Here is a 23,081-nt window from a genome sequence, read left to right on the forward strand (position 1 = left end):
TATCATGGTGTTGGAGCTGGTAAGCAGGAAGGTAAACATGAAATATCTTCTGGGGAGGATATTGTATGCAGACGATCTGGCTGTTGTGGTGGAGAGTGGTCGGGAGATGCAGGAAGTCCTGGGGAAGTGGAAGGAGGCATTTGAGAAACGTGTTGAAAATGAGCATGAAGAAGATGGAGGTGATGTGGGTTGGGCAGCAGAGAAAATAAATGAATATCAGGTTGGAAGGGAAAGAGATCGGATTAGGAAAAAGGTTCGAGTATCTGAGGGGGATCAGTGGCTGGGGATGGTAAGTCAGAGGAAGATTCAGGTGGGTTTGAATGTGTGGTGGATGGTGCAATGACAGACAGGGAGATTGAAAGGGAAGGTTCTGATGTCATGTGTAATGCCAGCCTACCTTTACAGTCTGGAGACGGTGGTACTGACAGACAACAACAAGAGGCTGCAGGTTTGCAAGAACTGGGTCAGGAGGATTGCGGGAGTGAAGAGGGTGGATAGAAGGAGAATGGATGAACTGAAAGAGGAGATTGGTGTGCAGATGAGCTTGATGGGAAGATTGGTGAAATGCCGGCTGAGATGGGCTGGACATTTGGTGTGGATGGGGGAAAAGAGAATGGCAAAGAGAGTGGATAGGTTGAGGGAGCAATGTAGGAGGAAAAGAGGTAGACCGCCTTTGAGATGGGAGGATTGTGCGAAGAGGGATATCAGTCAGGTGGGAGTGGTTGGAGGGTGGAGAGAGTCGACTGAGGACAGAGGGAAGTGGAGGAGTATCATGGTCAGAGCAAGGCAGGAGCTTGGTGTCATCGGATCTCACCCCTTATAAAGGGAAGAGGAGGAGAACAATCAAAATGTTCAACAGATGGAATAAAATCCAATCACGCGATGGATTCAAAATGCCCCATATAAAATGATTACAAATGCTACTCAGTGTTTATTGGCATATAAAAACTTGCATTTCTGTACAAGTTATAGCAGGTCCAATGAAAACGAAAGAAAGACATCTGCGACCACAAAGGACAAGTCTCTCCTGGCTTAACTTTGGCGATTGCCCGTGACTAACACTTGGCCCACAATGCAATGATGGCATATTTTGTTTGGATCACCATATGACCTTGACTTTCAACATTTAGGTATAGAGTGCAAATTAAGAAAATGTTTCCCCATCTATCTACAATCTATATTATAAAACAGGAGTGTGTCCGTTCGTCCTGAAATGACTCCCTCAGTTTTGGGGCTAGCCCCACCAAACCTTCTGTGGAATGCTTTGGGGTCACAGCAGATGTTGTAAGGGAGGTAGGTTTCATAAGTTCCTCAATAAAATTATGATTTGAAATTGACTAGATAGAGATGCTCCCGAATCCGAAAGTGAACAGATGACGACAATATCTCGATACTCACGCATGGCTTGCAGACTTCCTCTCTGGTCGTAGGCAACGTGTGGCCCTGAATGGATTTCTCTCATCTCCCCTTCCTGTTCAGGCTGGAGTTCCCCAAGGCAGTGTTCTGGGTCCTGTGCTATTTCTGCTCTTCATCAATGATATCTCCGACTCTCTGGAAAATCCTCTCTATCTCTTTGCTGATGACTCCACTATCTGCCGCTCTATACCTCATCCCTCAGATCGGCAGTCTACAGCCTCCTCACTCTCTGCAGACCTGAACAAAATCACAGACTGGTCAAACAAGTGGAACATGTTTTTCAATCCTGACAAATCTCACACTCTCACTATGTCTCTCTGAAAGGACCGACTGGATAACCCTCCCATGTACTTTCTCAACAATCCTCCAAGAAGTTCTGTCGCTCAAGCTTTTGGGTCTCACTATCTGCCATGATCTTTCCTGGGAAAACCACATTTCCAAGCTGGCCTCCAAAGCCAGTCGCCGACTGGCCATCCTCCGTGGTGCGAAGTCCTTCCTAGGCACACCTGAGCTCCTCACCACATACAAGGCTTTCATCCGCAGCTCCATGGAATACTGTTCCCCCCTCTGGGCCGGTGCTCCTGCCTCGCACCGAGCTCGGCTTCACGCTGTTTGAACCAAAGCTTTCAGAATCATTGGAATCTCCTGCGATGAAGCTAACTCCGAGGGCCTTTCACTCACTCACCGCAGGCAGGTTGGTGGACTGGCAATTTTGCCGACGATGTCATCGTTATAACCCTAAATACCCCATCGGGGGTTGATGAGCCAAGTTTCAATTTTTCTCGTTGGGTGGTTTTGTAGAAAATAATGTCCAAATATTTTCCTTTAATCCAATATGGCTGCCATACCATGTGACCTATGACATCAGTTATCAATAAAATATTCTCCATGGGGAGTTCCTCCTATGTTTTAGGCTTCGCATCAATCGGATAAACATTCCATAGAAAACCATTTTTATTGTGAAAATATATAAACACCCACGATAGACAGGGGCATTGCAAGTCTCGCATTCCCTTCTGGCCGAGACTAACAATGATAGCAGTGCTGATTGAAACAGAAATAACATTGAAGAAACAGTTGCTCTGAAAGTGAAAAACATTTTTTTGTCCAAGAAGTCAATTTAAAAACGTTTTTTTATTTAAAATGGCAAACAATAAAAACAACAAGCATTTATTATTGAACAAACAAAGACAAACCACCACTTGTAAGGTCAGATTCAGGCATTTGGAGTGTGGACGAAATGGCTGAAAGGAACCCTGGATTCAGATAAAGTTGGGATGATGCCCCAACGTTTTTACTTATCCAAAATCGATCTCATTTTATCTGCATATAAGTCAACATGGCCTCGGTGTTTGTGACATTCTTGATGTTGTAGACACTATCTGCAGCACATGGGTAGGGATGGTTGTTGTGGCTTAAATAAATGTGAGGAAGTTCCCCGGGGAGAGGGGAGGAAACAATTGTACCTATACATTTTCACTAATTGGCCGCAGCAATGGGACACGTGACATAATTACAACGCATCTTGAAACTCAAGCTTGCTTTAGTCTGATTAGTCACAATCTCTCTCTGATGAAGCATACTCTTCTCAGAGTGTCTGTACCACCGAAGTAGCTCCATGAGCAAGGATTATACTGGGTGGTTTGCCTTCGCGGCAATTCAGGCAGGAATTTGGCCATGGTGCCAGCGATAGCTCGCTTACTCGTTGTGATGGACCATGGAATCTTTAATGTCCACTAATGTTGGCAGACAAGATGCCCGTTTAACGTCCATCTGAGGGGCGGTACACACATTGATGAATCACTATGGCTGTGAAACACCAGGACGACACTTTAATGAGATTCAAATCCAGATGAGAAGGCTTAGATGCGAGTGTCCTGCCAGCCCAACTGGCCACATTAATAGGACCGTAATAAAAAATGAAAGTAAAAAAAACCCAAACATTTGATTATTGTCTTCAGGGAAATATGATTATCTTGCCAAGTTTATTGTACAAGTGAGAATCCAAAAGCACAATGGTGCCTTTGGAGGGGCCCTGTAGGTAGTAAGTATATACTACAGTGGGGTGAAAAAGTACGAGTGCACTTAAATCAATGCCATGCTCAAATTACGATTTCAAACACAAATTTGTCATAATATTCAAGATATGTATCCATATTCTTTAATTTATCATATTTACGAAGAAGAGTACCCATCCCAAGTGACAGGGGCGGTTGGGTGGAAGGGAAGGGGGGATAAAAAAATAAAATAATAATAATCAAGCAAAAGCAGCCCCTCCACCTCCTCTCTCTCCTTCTCCCCATCCCCCTTATTTCCTTCCTCGCCCACTTTCCTCCCCTCCCCGTATTCCCCTGTCCCTTCCCCACTTCCCTGTCTCCTGTCTCTGCTATTCCCTTGTCTCCCCCACTCCCTCCCTCCCCTCACATCACGCTCCCTCCCCGACACAAATATCTATCGATAGATATATATATATATATATATATATATATATATATATATATATATATATATATATATATATTAGGGTGGTCCTCAAATGTACACCAAAAAATAAAATTGGACTTTTTTCAGGTGCTTGTTGCTAAAATTGTTCCTTATTGTGAAAAAATGAAATGTGCCAAAGATGGTTTCTATACGACGTTATTTACTACTGTCACACATGGGTTGAAAATTACAATGTTTCAGTATCGACACACAAAATTGTTTTTAATAAACTAACACTCAAATGTAATCCCAAATTAGTAAGAATGTATGACAATCATCATAAACACACAGAGTAACAGTCCTCCAGACCATTGATTCCTCATTAATAAGTTCTGTGGTAAATTATTTCCTCCTCATCTTCTTTGCGTAGGGGAACTAATGGCGATGCCACTCAACAACTTGCAACAGGTACTGGCGCTGCTGTTCATCTTTTGTCAAAACTTGATTGTAGTCCTGTATTAATGCTACACCACGTTCTGCAAAGTCGTTGACAGTGGCAATACCGCGCAAGACTTGCTGTGATGACTGAAATGATGGGTCATCGGCCCACTCACCAGGGTCCTTTTCTAGGAAGTCAGTATTGACTTTGAATGCAGTAAAAATTCACAGTGAGGCAGAAGTAACAAAATCTGCAACAGTCTTGGCAGCGATGGCTTCTTTTGCTGTTAGATCCACATGTACCCGTGGTTGAGGATTCTCTTGGCATTCTTCTTTAAGAGCAGCTACTATCATTCGCTTGACATCAAGCTCAACACTATCGTCAAACAGAGCAAGTCCTGCCAGTTCTTCGCTGAGGTACCACAAGTGATTGGAAAACTTTTTGCTGGTGGCTTTGGCAATCACTGAATCAGGATAGAAAATGAGTGCTTTTAAGAGAGCTAGGTCTCCAGCGGGAGCACCAATGGCAGATGGAGCGCTGAACCAGGCTTTGGTATACACTGCTCCAACAAATGCTGTAAAACGCTTTATGCCAGTGAGTTCCTTTGGGGTCAGTCGAAACTGATCACGGAACAAGTAGATCTTGATTCCATAAATCACACGGGCCATCCATCTTGCCCGATGCATGGCTCCTGGCTGCATGAACCTGAATCCTCTCGGAGGACGCTCACCAAACAGATTAATAGTCAACTCAAGAAGTTCATGGTAGTCATCTCGTAGTTGGCCCGATTCCAGTTTCTGGATTCAGAATGAAACGACATCTTCTTTGCAACTGAAAAATACACCTGAAACTCCAGAGTCCAGGTCATCAGGCATCATTGGCTTAAACTTGCTTTGGTCAATGGAATTCCAGTTTGACTGGAAACGCTTGAAGACGGCTATCTCAGGTCCTTTTGATGGACCAAGAAATGGTTTGAATACTGCCATTGCTGCCTCTACCACTAGTTCCAGAATGTGATGCCGGCATGCAAAATGTAATAGTGGTCGTCCAAGCTTTTGCTGCAAAATAGTGCACGCACCAAGTGCTGAACCAGTGTTGCTGGCTGTCGTGTCAAAGCTCATACCTGCCACCATTTCTTGCAAATGCCATTCTTTGAGGCATTGCATAACAGCAGCAGCTGTTGCTAGTCCAGTTCCTGCTGGCAGCTTTGGCACACCCAGAAGCTTTCCAGTTCCTTGTGGGTCACTGACAATGACAGGAAGGCGATCAACTTTTTTAGTCCCATCGTCTGGAAGGAGCTTGCCATCCCAATGAACCACCAGACTTGTGTTTGGAGCATAGGATGCCTGGATGTCACCTGCAATTGTCTTCCGTTGGATCCGCCTGGATTTCCTGATCGATGTGCAGTTGATGGCCAACTCTGAAGCGTCGTGTCCCAGAGCAGAGGCTGCTGCTGACAAGATGTGGAACAGCTGATCGATCGCTAACCTTGGTGCGGTCGAGAGCTGCTGTTAGGTCCGGTGTAACAATGCTACTTGCACGCTTTCGGCTCTGCCTCTTTGAAGCAGATAGAACAGCAGAATCGTCATGATCACTGGCTTCAGCACTGCTGTCTGTTGATGATGCTAGCGCAAGAGTCTCCTCTCGGGCTGCCTGCTTCTCTTTTTCATGCTGCTCTCTTTCAGTCAACACCTTGTCGCGTTGATGTGTCCGCTCTTTTCCTGCTAGCACCTTGTCAACACCAACCATAAAGCCCCGTCGACCTGGCTCCCGTTGTGCCTTAAGGAATTCACGGTCCTCTGGTATTTTGATCAGATCAAGGACATCAACATGAGCAATGTCAAATAAGTCACGTAGACCGGTTTGAAACTGCTCTTCTTTCTTTATCTGAGGGACAGATCGCCGGCTCTTTCCTTTCAGGATGGATCTGTATTGTTCTACCTTTCTCTCTAGTTTTGCAATGATATTCCGCTCATCTGCAGTGGGGATCCATGCTTTCTCCCAGATGCATAATGTCTCACGAACAACAGTTGTTGCGGCACTGCTTATGTCCAATTTCTCAGCATGATGTAGCTTAAAGTATCGCTGCAGAATCTCTTGCCAAGATGGGAGCCGAGTTTCTGGTAGTTTTTCAATATGGCAGCCTATCAGCCACACATGGTTCTTTTTTCTGGTTGCTCTTCTTGAAGTACTTGCACTCGCCATCATAACTGAAACAAACCGAAATAATTTCTGTATAGTGCTGATTAGCAGATTAGCAGGGGCCATGTGACAGTGGTAAAAGTTTTCAAAATGAAATGAAATTTTACCCAATTTGTTCTCTACAGGTGTAATAAAAAAATGGAAAAGCACTTTAGAAAAGTTAATGTTTACATTTGAGGACCACCCTAATATATATATATATATATATATATATATATATATACATACATACATACATACATACATACATACATACATACATATATATACACAGTCGTGGCCAAAAATATTGGCACCCTTGCACTTTTATCAAATGATGCACCATTTCTTCCAGAAAATTGTTTGAAAAAAATATTTTTGTATCCACATCTGTATTTCTTTGGTTTGCAGTGGGAGAAAACAAAAAAGCTGACAAAATTACTAAATCTTAGCTTATTCCACAAAGAAATCCTAAAATGGCCCGGACAATATTATTGGCACCTTTTAGAAGTTGTTAGAAATAACTAAAACTGCTGGCAGTGATGACCGGTTTACTCGCACCCACTTTTGATACAATGCCACTTTTGATACAACCGCACTTTCATTGGACATGCTTTGACACAACCCCCTTGAATACAACCCCGACACACACACACACACACACACACACACACACACACACACACACACACACACACACACACACACACACCCCTCTCCCCCCCTACCCCCCACACACACATCCCCCCCCCAACACACACACACACACACACACATTCCCCCTCCCCCCACACCCCTCCACACCCACACCCCTCCACACATACACACACATCCAACCCCCCCTCCACACGCACACACCAACCCCCCCCCCCCAACATACACACATATACACCCCCCCCCCCCACACATCCACACACCCCCCCCACACATGCACAATGCACATCCACACAAACACATCCCCACATGCATACACACACCCCCAGACACCTCCCCCCCCCCACACACACATCCACATCCACCCCCCCCCCCCACACACACACACACACACACACCCTCCCCCCCACCACACACACACCCTCCCCCCCACCACACACACACACCCTCCGCCCCACCACACACACACACCCTCCGCCTCACCACATACACACACACCCTCCCCCCCACCACACACACACCCTCCCCCCCCCCCCCACCACACACACCCTCCCCCCCACCACACACACACACCCTCCCCCCCACCACACACACACACACATACCCCCACCCCTAACACACACACACATGGACACACCAACCCCCCCCCCCCCCCACACACACACACATCCCCCCCCCCCCCACACCCACATCCACACGTCAATCCATGCACTGATTGCAGAAAAAGCCATTTTAAAAAGAAAATTAACCTGAAATTGCAGAGACAATTATTTATTTTATCTGAGAAGACAAACGAGGTTTCTTCTTCTTTATATTCTCACAACTTTGTGTGAAATGCGATCTAGTTTAAAAAATAGTCAATTTGACCAAATCTTTCATTCGTTTGTTAATATAACTCACCTATTGACAAATCTTCAATTGGAATTTCATTTGAGGTTGAAATGACCGCGGGAGATCGTGTGACAGTGATCACATCCTGGGAGGACAAATTGGTGCGTTTCTTCTTCTTTAGTTCCTCTTTTCACAACTTTGTGTGAAATGCGATCTAGTTAAAAAAGTCAGAATTTGACCAAATCTGTTTCATTCGTTTGTTAATATACCTCATCTATTGACAAATCTGCAATTGGAATTTTATTTGAGGTTCAAATGACCGCGGGAGATCGCGTTATCGTGATCACGTCCTGGAAGGACAAAATAGTGTTTCTTCTTCTTTCAACAATAAAGACTTATAGCTTCGAGACCGTACATCCAATCATCTTGAAATTTTGCACACTTCTTCCGCTTGATGAGAGCTACATTGCCTTAAAAATTCACGTCGATCAAATCAGTGGTTCAAGAGTTACAAGCTTTTAAAAATTTACCTTCCATTATTTATTGCGGCCAAACCATGTGACTTACCTATCAAAACGTCTCAAGTAACATTGAAACATCCCCCCATGAGGAACATTTGTGTAAAGTTTCCACTCGATATCTTCACAAATTATGGAGGTGATACCATTTCTAGTTTGAGCTTAAAAACGTCATAACTCTGAAACCATGTGTCGGATGACATCGAGGCTTTTTTGTTCGTCATGGGTGTGCGAATATGCATGCCAAGTTTGGGCTCGATCCGTTCAGCCGTTCCGGAGAAAAATGTGTTTTTGTGGTTTTTCACGAAAAACAAGATGGCGGCCGAACCATGTGATGTATGACTTCGAAATTTTTTTCATTCTGAGTTTTTTTTAAACTAAGCATCTGGGGAAAAAATCCCATTTTCGGGGGAGAAAATTTTTTGTTTGACGAATTCTAACCTCAACGTTAGCATTTTTAATGCACTCAATACACGTCTTTTGTTCTCATTGAAGAGTTCTTTAGAATGAGCCATTCCTCAAATTTTTCCATTGAGTGGTTTCAGAGATACAGAGGGGCAAAGTTGAATGTGTTTTACAAGATGGCACCCATACCACGTGACCTATGACGTCATAATTAGCATTAAAAAATTATACGAGCCGAGACGATCATTTGATAATTTCCTGTCAATCTGACCAGCGGTTGCTGAGAACATTAATTATGAAATTTTCAGAGGTGCAAAATAGGGCGGAAGAATAATAAGAAAAACTCTAGCAGTAATAATAGGTTTCCTCTCCATTTCATGGAGAGAAAACCTAATTAGATTTCAAGCAGGTGATTCTCCTTTACTTTGGAATTGAACTCACCTGTGGTGAGTTGCAGGTACCTGCAATATAAAAATCACTCATTCAACCAGTTTGAATGGAGAAAACGAGTCATTCTGCTGTTTTGTGTCACTGTGTGTACCGCAATGAGAATGGAGAAAAGAATGAAAACCAGGGAATTGGCCGAGGAGGTCAGCCAAAAGATTGTAGCCAAGCATGGACAATCTCAAAGCTGCAAGTCCATTTCCAGAGACCTTATGTTATCAGGAAGTTTAAGGCCCATGGCACTGTAACCAACCTCCCAGGACGTGGTAGCAAGAGAAAACTTAATCGAAGATTGCAGCGAAGGATTGTTCGAATGGTGGATAAAGCGCAATTCAAAACCCCTCACCACCACGTAATTCAAAACACCTCACCACCAGGTAATTCAAAACACCCCACCACCACGTAATTCAAAACTCCTCACCACCAGGTAATTCAAAACATCTCACCACCACGTAATTCAAAACACCTCACCACCACGTAATTCAAAACACCTCACCAACACATAATTCAAAACACCAAAACATATATATATATATAGTTACATTTATGGGGGTAGGGAAGAGAATACCGTAGGAAAGGTAGGATTGAATAGAAATAGTATGGACCATGTGACGTGTATGAGCATTTCAATCATTTCAGCGCATAACAGCCCGGTTGGAATACAACTGGCACGATACCCGGTTGGAATACAACTTGACTTCAGGTAAATGGAAATTAGACGGAGGTCCATGGGGTGACATGGTAGCCAATTGGCACTCGCGGTAACAACCCGCCGTGACAGAGTTTTCGGTGATTGGTGGCTACAGGCCAGGTGAGTCGGAGGGGAACCAAGGCTCCGAGTAAGTAAACCCAAAACCCTGTGCGTAACAAACTCTTATTTCTCATCTGCAGTTCCCTACCCTCTCTTTTATAGTATGTTGATCGTACTTGAGTGCAATTAAAACACAGACCAAATTAATGCAGCTGTTGATCGAGCAAGTTGCATATCCCACAACAGCAGATGACGCTGTGGGGCCAAAAGGACAAGTTATGCTGGTGGATTTACTAACCTGGTGGTATTACGAACATGTCTCTGAACTTCAACTTGAACGTTGTATTGCGGATTGTGACATGCAGTGTCCCTTGAAGTATACAGAAAATCTAAGGAGCGGAAATGTATACACATTAGCATTGGTGATTCATTAAAACATGCACCAGCTTTTTATATTTAAACATTTTTAACTGAGACACCCATCACCCCCCAACAAACTCTGCTCCAAACCCCCAACCTCTTCAGCATACCATAGTATCACAAATGAGATGGTGCAGTCCTTTTTCCTGCAGTGGCTGAAGCATCAATAACCCACAGGAATATTTGGGAGAGCTGAACATTTTAGAAAAGCCGAGCCGGTCAGTCGGTTGCATTGGCTTTTGGTCAGGCCCCAAGTAGAGGCCCATCTCAGAATACCTGACACAATCTGCATAACAAATGGATACATAGGTTTCCCATTTTGTATGATAACTGGAGCCCAGTATGTGGCAAACTCACCATCGCCTTTTCATCATTTAAATATTTTGAGATTTATGTGATCAGTGTGTGCTGTCTTACAAAGTGTCGACTTGTCATTAGAAGAAATGGAGGTGGTGTGAGGTTATGCTTCTTAATGCTTACCCATCAAACCAGGCAAAATCACTGTTGTGCCTATCCCAGGATTGACAGAGACCGCATCAGGGTCATCGGTCATGTTGACGACAAGATCAACTGAAAAAAAAAAATACAAGAGCGCTTTTATTACAAATTTGTAAATCACAGCGACTCAATTAAACACCATTTGTATCAATGTGAAGTGGCACGAGGGCACGTCACTGGCTCGTACCTTCATTTCGACGGTTGCTCGTATCCTGTTCAGCGGCATTATCTCCTTGATCAGCATAGATTGATTTTTGGCTTTTGAATCCTGTTTTTCTGGTCTTCTTCACTTGGTTCTTCGGTGAGATTATACCTTGTATTGACAATGCCCCTGGGTGACCAACACACAAAACCAAGAATGAGGAAAGCTAGAGCAAAAAATGACACGATTGTCTGCATTAAATCTAGCTCGATAACCCAAAATACCAGTGATTGCACCTTCATAGTTGCAAGCCACTGACCTTGTCAAGCTTGCGTTCTCACCTGACTTGCGCATGTATTCTATCCTTTGCCCTCGCCAGTATTCCAAGAGTGGAACGCGTAATCGCTGTGAGCGCCGCATGCCTGGCATCCCATTTGGCATGACTGTAGGACAAGCCTTAAATCACCTCATTCTCCAAAACTTTTGTATTCAAAGGTCAAGTGAAATTGGACCTCTAAATAAAAATAATAATGAATGAGAGTTCCATGCCAAGGATCTTCAATGCAGGAGGAAGTCATGAGGCCCATCAAGCCTGTGCAATGGTTGTCAATTTAGTGTTTGGGATGACTCTGCCAGGATTGAAACGGTCTGACTGCGACTCCCAGACTCCGAGTCTGGTGAACACATTTCCTCAAATCGATAATAAAATATAAGAATGTTTCTTGCTTTTTCAATTAAGCAATTTGATTGGTAACGATGTACCTGTGTTGGACGAGACATCCAGCTTTCAGCTTCTCGATGGAATAAAATTCTAGTTTGTTCCCATTGAGCAGATTGCAAATCCTCTTAACCAACATCCGTGTATCACACACAGCTGGCTAGCTAGGCAGCCAGGAGGCTAGACTTTATCAATGCCAAATTAATTAACTATTAATTAACTTTAGGGAATGGCTGTACCTTGATCTGTCTCCAATATTTGAATCTCAGTACATAGGACGCCATTAGCATCAAGGCGTGTTGGCTTGGCCTGTGGAGTCTCAATTCCTGTTTCCTCATCTGTAGCATGACTCATTCCAGATAGTGAGCCTCTCCGTATGATCAACATATGCCAATAGTGTATATATAGGAATGAAAACACAGGGTTACTTGCCCTATTGCTTAATAAAGATCAAAATAGGGCAAACACAGCTGCGTACTTTGTGATGCAACACAATAATGGCAGGCTGCACTCAAATTCTCCTTTTATGGAATTCCAAGAGGATTGATAGTACTGTGGAATTCAAAAATAGCAGTGGCCTTCCTAAAGAGATGAAAAAATAATATTTTACCACAAAATGAAAACAATCTTTGGCTGTCAAATGTACAGAAAATATGTTATACAGCCGCACACTGTGCATGTAAACAGGGACTGAAAGTATCAAAGGAGAATAGATGTCTGCCAGGAAAACTGCCATATGACAAGGTTCTGGTGAGCACAGGGCATGCTGCTTTCACATTGAAGACAGTTTGGTCACCAATTTTTTTTTAACCGCCTCTATCCCAGTCTAGCTCCCTCTGCTCTCTGCCCTACGACCATCCCCAGCTCTTCCAAGACGCAAGTTCTTCAAGTAACACCCTCTCGGCCAAACTAAAAATCCAAGCCTTTTGCTCACCTCTACTTCATTGTTCCTCTTCTAAGACCTTAATGATTAACAAGACGTACTTAATGATTCGTCTCTCATGGCCAGAGGGGGCGCTGCACTGTAGCTGACCCCGCGTGACACCGTTTACTTTTCTGTTGTTTCGTCGCCACTTTGCTTTCTACGAGTGGATTTTTATTGGTAAATGGAAGATGGAGATTCACGGCCTCCGCAGCTGTCGAAATCGCTTCAGGGTTTTGCTGCTACTGCACATGTTGGGCTGGTATCTGTTCTTCACTTCACGGACGTTCTTTACAAGATGGCGTTACCACGTATACTCGCGAGTCCTTGCTGAACCTGCGTTTCAATGGTATTGGTGGTGCTACGCAGAGAGTTGTGAACTTGGCATTGAATGGTGTTTTCAGAAGTAAGGAAAAGAAAAAACGAGGTTCTCATGAAGATCTTCGTCAGCGGCTTAAACGCAGAAACCACAAGGTAATCCTTCCTGTTTTGACTTTGATTAACTCTCGCTCGATAAATAACAGAACTGATGAACTGGATGCCCTCCTGAGGTTCGACTGGTACTATCGGACCTCATCTGTGGTGTGTTTCTCCGATACAAGGCTTGGTGAAGGGGATGACGTGTCCTTCGATGGATTAGAAATGATCAGGGCCGATAGAGTCGCGTCATCGGGCAAGGCCAAAGGTGGTGGTTTGTGGATGCTGGTGAATTTGAATTGGGCCAAACATTTTACGGTACGTGAACGATACTGTTCCAAGGACATGGAGATACTGACGGTGTCTTTCCGATCCTACTACCTGCCACGGGAATTTGGTCAATGCACTATTATTCTGGTGTATGCACCGGGGCCGGACTTTAAATACGCATCGGAACAAATCGCAGAAAGTTATAATGGAGCGACCGCCCAGTGGATCAATCCATCCTGATTCTTGGGGATTTCAATCAATGTGACCTCGATCAGGAACTCCCTCAGCTCGATCAGTATGTGGATGTTGCTACCCGGGTATTTTTCCCCGCAAAGCGGGGGTTGGCCTTTTTCGGGAACCGTGGTTGTTGTTGTTTTTTGGTCCCCTTTTTGAAGCAATGTTTTACGGCCGGATGCCCTTCCTGACGCCAACCCTTTTTGCCGCCTTTAACGACAAACAGGGAATTACCAGTGAACTGGTACTCAATTAGCCGACCTCGGAAGGATGACAGGCTGAGTCAACCCCCCTGGCGTTAATTCAGCGATCGACCGGGATTCGAACCCAGGATCCTAGGATCCTAAGCTGGCACCCTAGCCGCTAGCCCAACACCAGGGCTTACTCTGAATGTGTGAAAAACAAAAGAGATGATTTTGGACTTTCGGAAAGGTCACAATCATGAGCCTGTAACCATAAATGGTGATAAGGTGGAAATTGTTCACAAATTTAAATAGCTGGGCACCATTATTGATAACAAGCTAACTTTTGATGGAAATACTGATGCTGTGTACAATAAATCAATGCAAAGATTGTATCTTCTCAGGAAGTTGAATTCATTTGGTGTTAGCTCTCGTGTGATGCAGATGTTGACACATTCCTTACTGATCACTGATCAGTGTTTTGTCATTTAATTTGATTTCCTGGTACAGTTATCTTAATGTGCGGAATAAGTCACGATTGAGAAAGGTCATTACACTGGCATTTAAAGCTGTAGGTGGGCCTTCAACCAGTCTGGAGTCTCTATACTCGCGAGCATTGAAAAGGAAGGCGGTGCAGGTGTGTACTGATGAGTCATTTCTTGAACGGACTTTTTGAAAAACTGCCATCAGGGAGACGCTTTCATGTAAGGATGAAGAAGAACATTTTCAAAAGGTCATTTGTACCATGTGCAATTCAAATGCTAAATTCAAATTCCTAGACATTTTGCTGTTTAGTCAATCTTCCATATTTTATATTTACTTTGTTGTGAAAATCAACCAAATCCACAACTCGTCCCATTAGATAGGTTTAATTTCAATTAGATCGTAACATCATCCTGTAAAATACACCATGCAACATATATGTCAGGATCAAGGCATCATATGAGAAAGATTGGATATATCAGTCAATGCAAGCAAGCCTAGAATATAAGTGGGTACGTACCATTCCATTCTACATGTCATGGTATAAAGTCGCAGGAGTGGCCTCGAGTCGCGGACGTCCCGAGGTCTTATAGACACCGCCCAGTGGTTTAAGTGAGCGTCACACCTGGGTTCAACTTACATTTTCACCACATACTTTATATTTTATATCTTTTTATATTGTTTTCTTATTCCCTTTGTGTTTTATGTTTTAACTAGCAGAAGTACCCGGCATTGCCGGGCGGGGGAGGGGAGGGGGAAGGGGAGGGGAACGGGGGGGAGGGGAGGAGAGGGGGGGAGGAGAGAAGAGGGGAGAGGGGAGGAGAGGGGGGAAAAGGGAGGGGGAGGGGAGAGGAGAGGGGGGGGGGAGGGGAGAGGAGAGGGGGGGGGGAGGGGAGGGAGGGGAGAGGAGGGGAGGGAGGAGGGGAGGGGGGAGGAGCTTGGTTAGCACGACTCGACCAACTCGCTTCGCGGATCTCGTTTGTTTTGAACGTGTCCCCAGATTTTAAAAGCCAGACAACTGTTAAAATGCCATTTTGAGCGGCAATAAACTGCTCCAATCGGTTACGGAAGGGTTGTGGAAAGACGTTTCACAGCTGTTTCAAAGACGTTTAATTCATATCGCACAAAATCGACAAAACACGATCACACAAGTACGTGAGCCTCTCCGTTTAGGAGTCTATCGGTAAGATTGCACACACACAAACTGTGTTTTATGTTCAATGGTCTGGCGGCGGGGATGGAACATCACGTGATCGCTCTGAGCGAATCAGCACGCTGCTCTGCCACCGGTCAGATTCCATGTATAATATTCCTCACTGAAATGCGCTGAGGTAAAAATATGGTAAAAAAATATTATGAAATAATTTTTTTTCGGTAGGCCATGTTCTTCCCAGGCTCAATGGCCATGTCTATGCCAAATATCAAGCACGTGAGCCTCTCTGTTTAGGAGTCTATCGGTAACATTATACACACACACACACACACACACACACACACACACACACACACACACACACACACACACACACACACACACACAGTGTTTTATATATATAGATGGTCTGGCGGCGGGGATGGAACATCACGTGATCGCTCTGAGCGAATCAGCGCGCTGCTCTGCCACCGGTCAGATTCCGTGTATAATATTCCTCGCTGAAATGCGCTGAGGTAAAAAGATGGTAAAAAAATATTATGAAATTTTTTTTTAGGTAGGCCTTATTCTTCCCAGGCTCAATGGCCATGTCTATGCCAAATATCAAGCACGTGAGCCTCTCCGTTTAGGAGTCTATCAGTAACATCACACACACACACACACACACACACACACACACACACACACACACACACACACACACACACACACACACACACACACACACACACACACACACAGTGTTTTATATATATAGATGGTCTGGCGGCGGGGATGGAACATCACGTGATCGCTCTGAGCGAATCAGCGCGCTGCTCTGCCACCGGTCAGATTCCGTGTATAATATTCCTCGCTGAAATGCGCTGAGGTAAAAAGATGGTAAAAAAATATTATGAAATATTTTTTTTTAGGTAGGCCTTGTTCTTCCCAGGCTCAATGGCCATGTCTATGCCAAATATCAAGCACGTGAGCCTCTCCGTTTAGGAGTCTATCGGTAACATCACTCACACACACACACACACACACACACACACACACACACACACACACACACACACACACACACACACACACACACACACACACACACACACACACACACACACACACACACACACACACACACACACACACACACACACACACACACACACACACACACACACACACACACACACACACACAGTTTTATATAAAAAGATGATGGTCAACTTACGGTGTCACCAAAGAATAATTTCCCTGAATATGGGACAATAAAGATTTATTATTATTAATGTGTAGTAGCTTGATGCTCACCCTTGTTAATCCCTCTTAGGATGGCTTTATTATTATCTTGCTCCAAAGAGCAGCCAATGCCCATATCGTCAGAATAACTTTACTTCACTTCCCATGGCGGTTAGCATTTATTTTTCAACTTTCATCTATCTATAATTCCATTAATCTCTGTGTGTATGTGTGTTTGTATGTGTGTATGTGTGTATGTGTGTATGTGTGTATGTTTGTCTGTGACCGCTGTTTCTCGACAACTACCGGTCCGATATACTTGAAACTTGCCAGGTATATTGCTGGGGACCCGAGGATGTGCCTTTTCAAGGTTTGAAATTAATCGGACAAGTAGTTACCGAGCTATGGCGATTTAGCCGTTCGCCGTTCGCTTTGGCTTTGCGAATGGACCAAACCATTCATGTAAATAGAGGGGGGGGGGGGGGGGGGGGGGTTCTGTGGTCGTTCGCTTTGGCTTTGCGAATGGACCAAACCATTCATGTAAATAGAGGGGGGGGTTCTGTGGTCGTTCGCTTTGGCTTTGCGAATGGACCAAACCATTCATGTAAATAGAGGGGGGGGGGGGGGTTCTGTGGTCGTTGCGAATGGACCAAACCATTCATGTAAATAGAGGGGGGGGGGGGGGGGTTCTGTGGTCGTTACTGCCACGTGGTTTCAAAGTTTTTTTTTGTTGTTGTTGTTTGCACGCATGTTTTTTTGCACCCACGTACGGGCACGCCCTAGGATGTTTACACACACACACCCCTACACAAATTTTTTTTTTTTTTTTTTTTTGGCAAGGAACGGGCACCCACGTACGGGCACGTCCTAGCTTATATATAGTACGGGCATGCCCTAGTTATATAAAACCCATCATTCGACTTTTTGCCGACGTATTAGGTGTACCGGAAAGTCATGTCGTTTTTTGAAGCTGTGTATTCCTCTTTGAAAAACAACATTACTTTCCAGTACACCTAAAAATTGGCAAAATGTACAGGGCGGCATTAAAGTCGCTTTTCCCCTACAGCTACAGAAACCCAGTAAAACATTCGTTTTTAAGCCCTTTCCATATCCAGGTTTATTGTGCAGTACTGACAATAATTAAACCCTTTCAAAACCTTCATCCACCAATGTTTAATTAAATTGGACGTGCACGTGCTCAATCATACAAATGCAACAAGAAAGGGCAATCAGAGATTGCAGACCCTCGCCAGGACGTGTTTTCAGTGGTTTTGAAGGCTTTTGTAGTAAAACAAATATGGCGGCCAAAACCACGTGACTGATGACATCATCTTTTTTTTTCTCCACCAATTTATCCCTAGATGATGCTGAAGAAATTTCATCTTGATCGGATGAAGTTTTGTACTCCTCTAATTATGATGTCATAAAGGAGGCACCTATGACATTAGCATATGTTATTCCCCATGGAGAGTTCTTTACAATGAGCCATGTCTCAATTTTTTCTATTCAGCACTTTTGGAGATATAGAGGTGCAAAGTTTTTCGGTTTTTCCAAGATGGCGGCCGAATCACGTGACCGATGACATCATTATTTGTTTTCTAAACTAATTTATTCTGAGATTATGCTCAAGAAATTTCATCTTGATCGGATGAAGTTTTGTACTTGTCGAATTATGACGTCATAATGGAGGCACGTATGACATCATTAACATATTTTATTCCCCATGGAGAGTTTTCTACAATGAGCCATGTGTCAATTTTTCTATTCAGCACTTTCGGAGATATAGAGGTGCAAAGTTTTTCGTTTTTTCCAAGATGGCGGCCGAACCACGTGACCGATGACGTCATCATTATTTTTTTTCTCCACCAGTTTATGCCGACATGGCGCTCAAGAAATTGCATCTTGATTAGATGAAGTTTTGTACTTGTCGAATTATGACGTCATCATGGAGGCCTTGGGCCGAGAGAGTTATAAATTGGGCACAGTCTATTCGAGGGCAAGACAAATGTGTGTAAAGTTTGGCGATTCTATGTGGAACGATGTAGACGTAGTGCTGTGCACAAACAGACAAACAGACAGACAAACCAACCGATCAACATACTTGCCGGAATCTTTTCCGGCAAGTAACAAACGGACTCAAATGCAAAATGTAACAAACGGACCCTCTCCTCTGGCGAGGGTAATGACTGATTACCTCCACCACCAAAGATGGTTGGAGGTTATGTTTTCACCCTGTTTGTTTACTTGTCTTTGAACAAGATATCTCAAAAAGTAGTGGACGGATTCGGACAAAATTTGGCAGAGATGTAGTGTATGTGACAAGGACGAAATGATTAGATTTTGGTGAAGATCCGGATTCGGATGCGGCTACAAGAACTTTTAAAGTGATTCTTCACCATTGGGAGATTGGGTTAAAAAAAAAAAATATATATATAGCAGGATATCTCAAAAAGTTGTGGACGGATTTGGACGAAACTTGGTGGACTGATTGGGTGTGTGACAAGGACTAATCTATTCGATTTTGGTAAAGATCTGAATATGGATTCGGATACGAGAATTATTTAATACTTGAAGGGATTCTTCACCATTGAGAGATCGGGCGAAAAGCGATATACATGATATTTAAAAACATTATTGACGAATTATAACTAAACTTGGTGGATGAGCTGGTTAGGTGACAAGAAGAAGCCAATTAGATTTTGTTCCAGGCCTATCATTGGGGTACAAAACAAACTTCAGCCTGGCAGAAGTGTGCACTCTACCGAGTGCGTACTGGCTTCGTTATTTATTCGAAGTACTGCACAATTAAAACTGGATATTAAGAGTTTAAGAACTAATGCTTTACTGTGGTGGGGTAAAGCGACTTTCAGGCCACCCTTCAGTATTCCTCAGCAATTGTTACCTCCGCCACCAAAGGTGGATGGAGGTTATGTTCTCACCCCTGTCTTATTTGTCTGTCTGTTTGTTTGTGAACAGGATATCTCAAAAAGTTGTGGAGGGATTCAGACGAAATTTGGTGGAGACGTTTGGTATGCGACAAGAACAAAATGAATTGATTTTGGTGAAGATCTGGATTTGGATCTGATAATTTTAAGTGATTCTTCACCATTGAGAGATAGGGCAAAAACCAATATCAATCACTACTAGAACAGCACTCAGAAGGGAACATACCTCCGCCAGGCTGAACAGTTTACATTTTGTATCCCACTGATAGGCCGGATCTGCAATCGGACCTGAACCAAAATCGAATCTGCTTGTTCTTGTCACTTAACCAACTCATCCACCAAGTTAGTCATAACTCGTCTATAACTTTTTAAAATATCATGTTATATATCGCGTTTTGCCCGATTTCTCAATGGTAAAAAATCACTTACACAATTAAATAATTCTCGTATCTGGATTCATATCCATATCTTCACCAAAATCGAATTGATTCGTTCTCATCACACACCCAACCTGTCCACAAAGTTTCTTCGAAATCCATCTATAACTTTTTGAGATATCCTGCTATGTATCGATTTTAGCCCGATCGCTCAATGGAGAAGAATCATGAAAAGATAGACCGATCCGGATTCAAATCTTCACCAAAATTGAATCAATTCTTCCTGGTCACATACACTACCTCTCCGCCAAATTTCATTTGAATCCGTCCACAACTTTTTGAGATATCCTGTTCCCTTGTTAATATCCAGACAGACAAACAGGGGTGAAAACATAACGTCCACCCACCTTCGGTGGCAGAGGTAATAACTCAAAGAGTTGTGGACTGATTCGGACGAAATTTGGTGGATGTTTACCCTTGTTTGCCAGTCTGTTTGTCTGTGAACAGGATATCTCAAACAATTACGGATGGATTCGAACTTGAGGAAGTGACAAAAACATGCGCTGATTAGATGTTGGTTCAGGTCCAAATCCAGATTCGGTCTATCAGTGGGCTACAAAACGTAAACTGTTCAGGGTGGCGGAGGTATGCTCTCTACCGTTTGCCATTCCATTTAAGCATGGGATTTGATTGTGCTCTCTCTCACCTGGAGGTGGGACATTTTGATGGCCTGTTTGGTGATTCAATCACCTGGAGTCCACCAGGACACTAAACTCTCTCTCCTCAGGCTCGACCAGGACATTCAAGATTCTCCTCATCGTGTTTTCCTACACATTTCCACAGTGCATTGAACCCAGGCGACACTAGCTCCTCCCCTTGCTCTCCGGACAATAATCCGCCCTCGGGGAGATCAACTGCTCCCCTCCCCTCTCCAAAGCCATACCTTGTCCCCACCCGGGGGATTACACAGGAGGCTTTACACACGTTTCTTTCACTTTAATCCCGAGCTATTTAATACAATGCACAACATTCCACGTGGTGCACATTTAAACAGACAACCCTTATCCCTTAAGCTGATGTGTCCCTGCTTATTACATTGCGATTGGCTAACTACTCGTACACGGATCATACTACTCTATACAGTTCGTTCTGTTCTCTGGCAATACCTACCTCTACCCTCCCAGCAAACATAATATTTTAAAAGTGTAAAACTTGCCTTTCCTTTTTGTATCAATCTGATGTTGGCTGGAACCCGCAGAGACGTCTTCCGATGGAAAATGGTATTTTGGTGTGAATGCAAATAGAAGAAAAAAATGATTAGAACAGTGGAAGAAAGCAAGAGACAAGAATACAAGTTTACACATTCCAAATTCCATGGCTGGAGAAAAAAAAAATTCAAAATGCACCTTCCTTAGGTACAATATCAGGCAGTGAAGGTAAAACTGAGGTCTGAGTTCAAAAGGGGATTTCATTGAGATTAGAGAAAGGGTAAGCACAGACAGAGCATGTAAATTTGCCATAAAATTGGGATAAGGAACAAAATGGCAAAATGACCCCACAAGTCAGGACACCATTTCAGCTCCTCAAAAACGAAGTCCATGCGTTACCAGGCCACTTGAGGCTATGCCTTGGTCCATGACAGCTCACCGTTATCCTGCAGCATGCACAACATGGTGAGAAAGGGTAAAATAAATAAATGTTACTCAAGGACATCACACCGAGACTTTTCCCAAGACAAAAAGTAAATATTTGAAGCAGCATTTGGAAGAGCTTTTAGCCATTTCAACTCAGCGAAAGCTGGCAAGTGACAAAATATCAATGATTGATAATAAAAATGTCAGTGTGTGTGTGTGTGTGTCCTCCATCACTCCAAAACTATCCCCGCAACCAAAAACACACTCAGTCAATGATGCTACTCGCAGCTTTGTGATGCACAGGAAAACTAAAATAAAAGATGACCAGACCCCAACAACAACAACAACATGCATTTTAAAGGCCATTTTCCCTGCTAGAGCGGGGGTTAGCCTTGCGGTCCCCATGACAATCTTCTCCATCTTGCCCTATTTTCTGCATCTCTCCTTGTTAACCCTCTTGCCCGCATTTCTTCTTCCACCATCTTTAGCCAAGTCTTTCTCGGTGTTCCCCGTACTCTACTTCCTTCTACAATCATTTCCATCACTCTTCTCAACCAGTCACTTTCATCCTTCCTCAACACATGACCAAACCATCTCAAACTGTTCCTCTTCACAGCATCAATCACAGGCTCTATTCCCATCATTTTTCGCAATTCATCATTTGTCTTCCTCTCTCTCAACGATACTCCGCACATCCATCGAACCATTCGCATTTCCACCCTTTCCAACCTTCGTTGCTGCTCTACGTTCATTACCCATGTCTCGCTCCCATAAATCATAACACTTCTCACACATGCAGCATACACCTTTCCCTTCAGCTTCAACGACACTCCCCTCATCAGCACGCCACTCAGTTCCCGAAACTTCTTCCGTGCACATCTCACTCTAGCAACCGTTGCCGAGTCTGATCCACCTTCTCCATTCAGCATGTCTCCGAGGTAACAAAATGTTTTCACACCTTCCAGCTTCACGCTGTCTCCAAGATCCAACTCAACATTTCCTCCATCTGCAGCTCCCTCTGTGCACACCTTACATTTGAATGTAGCTGCCACACTGGTTAATGACCCTCTCAGTCCACTACATTTTTAATGAACTCACTCAGCGCACATTGTACATTGAATGGAGTTCACTCCGACACCCTTCCTGCACACAGCACAGGGCCACTTCCCAGTTCTTTCCACCTCACCACATGCTTTACCACTTGCCATCACCTTCGTCTTTCCGATATTCACCTTCAGACCTTTTGTCTCCATACATTCCTTCCACTTGTTCATCTTTTCCTTCAGTCTATCCATACTTTCCGCAATTAACACCAGATCATCTGCATACAACAACTCCCACGGTAAACCCTCCTTTACGTTCTGAGCCAGCACCTCCATCACAGCTACAAATAGTAGTG

The 23,081-nt window shown here is 43.8% G+C and overlaps 1 protein-coding gene across 4 annotated transcripts in view; it reads right to left on the reverse strand.

The window, feature by feature from the left end:
- Nucleotides 1–2,352: 2,352 nt before the first annotated feature.
- The window catches only part of LOC137421807 (uncharacterized), a 155,600-nt gene continuing 134,871 nt past the window's right edge, over nt 2,353–23,081 (reverse strand). For 3 of the 4 annotated variants that reach the window (XM_078773246.1, XM_078773248.1, XM_078773247.1), the window contains 7 exons: nt 21,656–21,702; nt 21,265–21,312; nt 11,169–11,312; nt 10,964–11,053; nt 10,594–10,769; nt 10,362–10,452; nt 2,353–2,798 (listed from right to left, as the gene is read on the reverse strand). In XM_078773246.1, the coding sequence (XP_078629372.1) occupies nt 2,731–2,798; nt 10,362–10,452; nt 10,594–10,769; nt 10,964–11,053; nt 11,169–11,312; nt 21,265–21,312; nt 21,656–21,702 (664 nt within the window). In that variant the 3' untranslated portion in view covers nt 2,353–2,730. The remainder of the gene's footprint in view (nt 2,799–10,361; nt 10,453–10,593; nt 10,770–10,963; nt 11,054–11,168; nt 11,313–21,264; nt 21,313–21,655; nt 21,703–23,081) is intronic. The other variant, XM_078773249.1, reaches the window with a different exon arrangement.

The sequence above is a fragment of the Myxine glutinosa genome, chromosome 2 (genome assembly GCF_964187855.1).
Source record: "Myxine glutinosa chromosome 2, kmMyxGlut1.1, whole genome shotgun sequence".
Classification (NCBI taxonomy): domain Eukaryota; kingdom Metazoa; phylum Chordata; class Myxini; order Myxiniformes; family Myxinidae; genus Myxine; species Myxine glutinosa.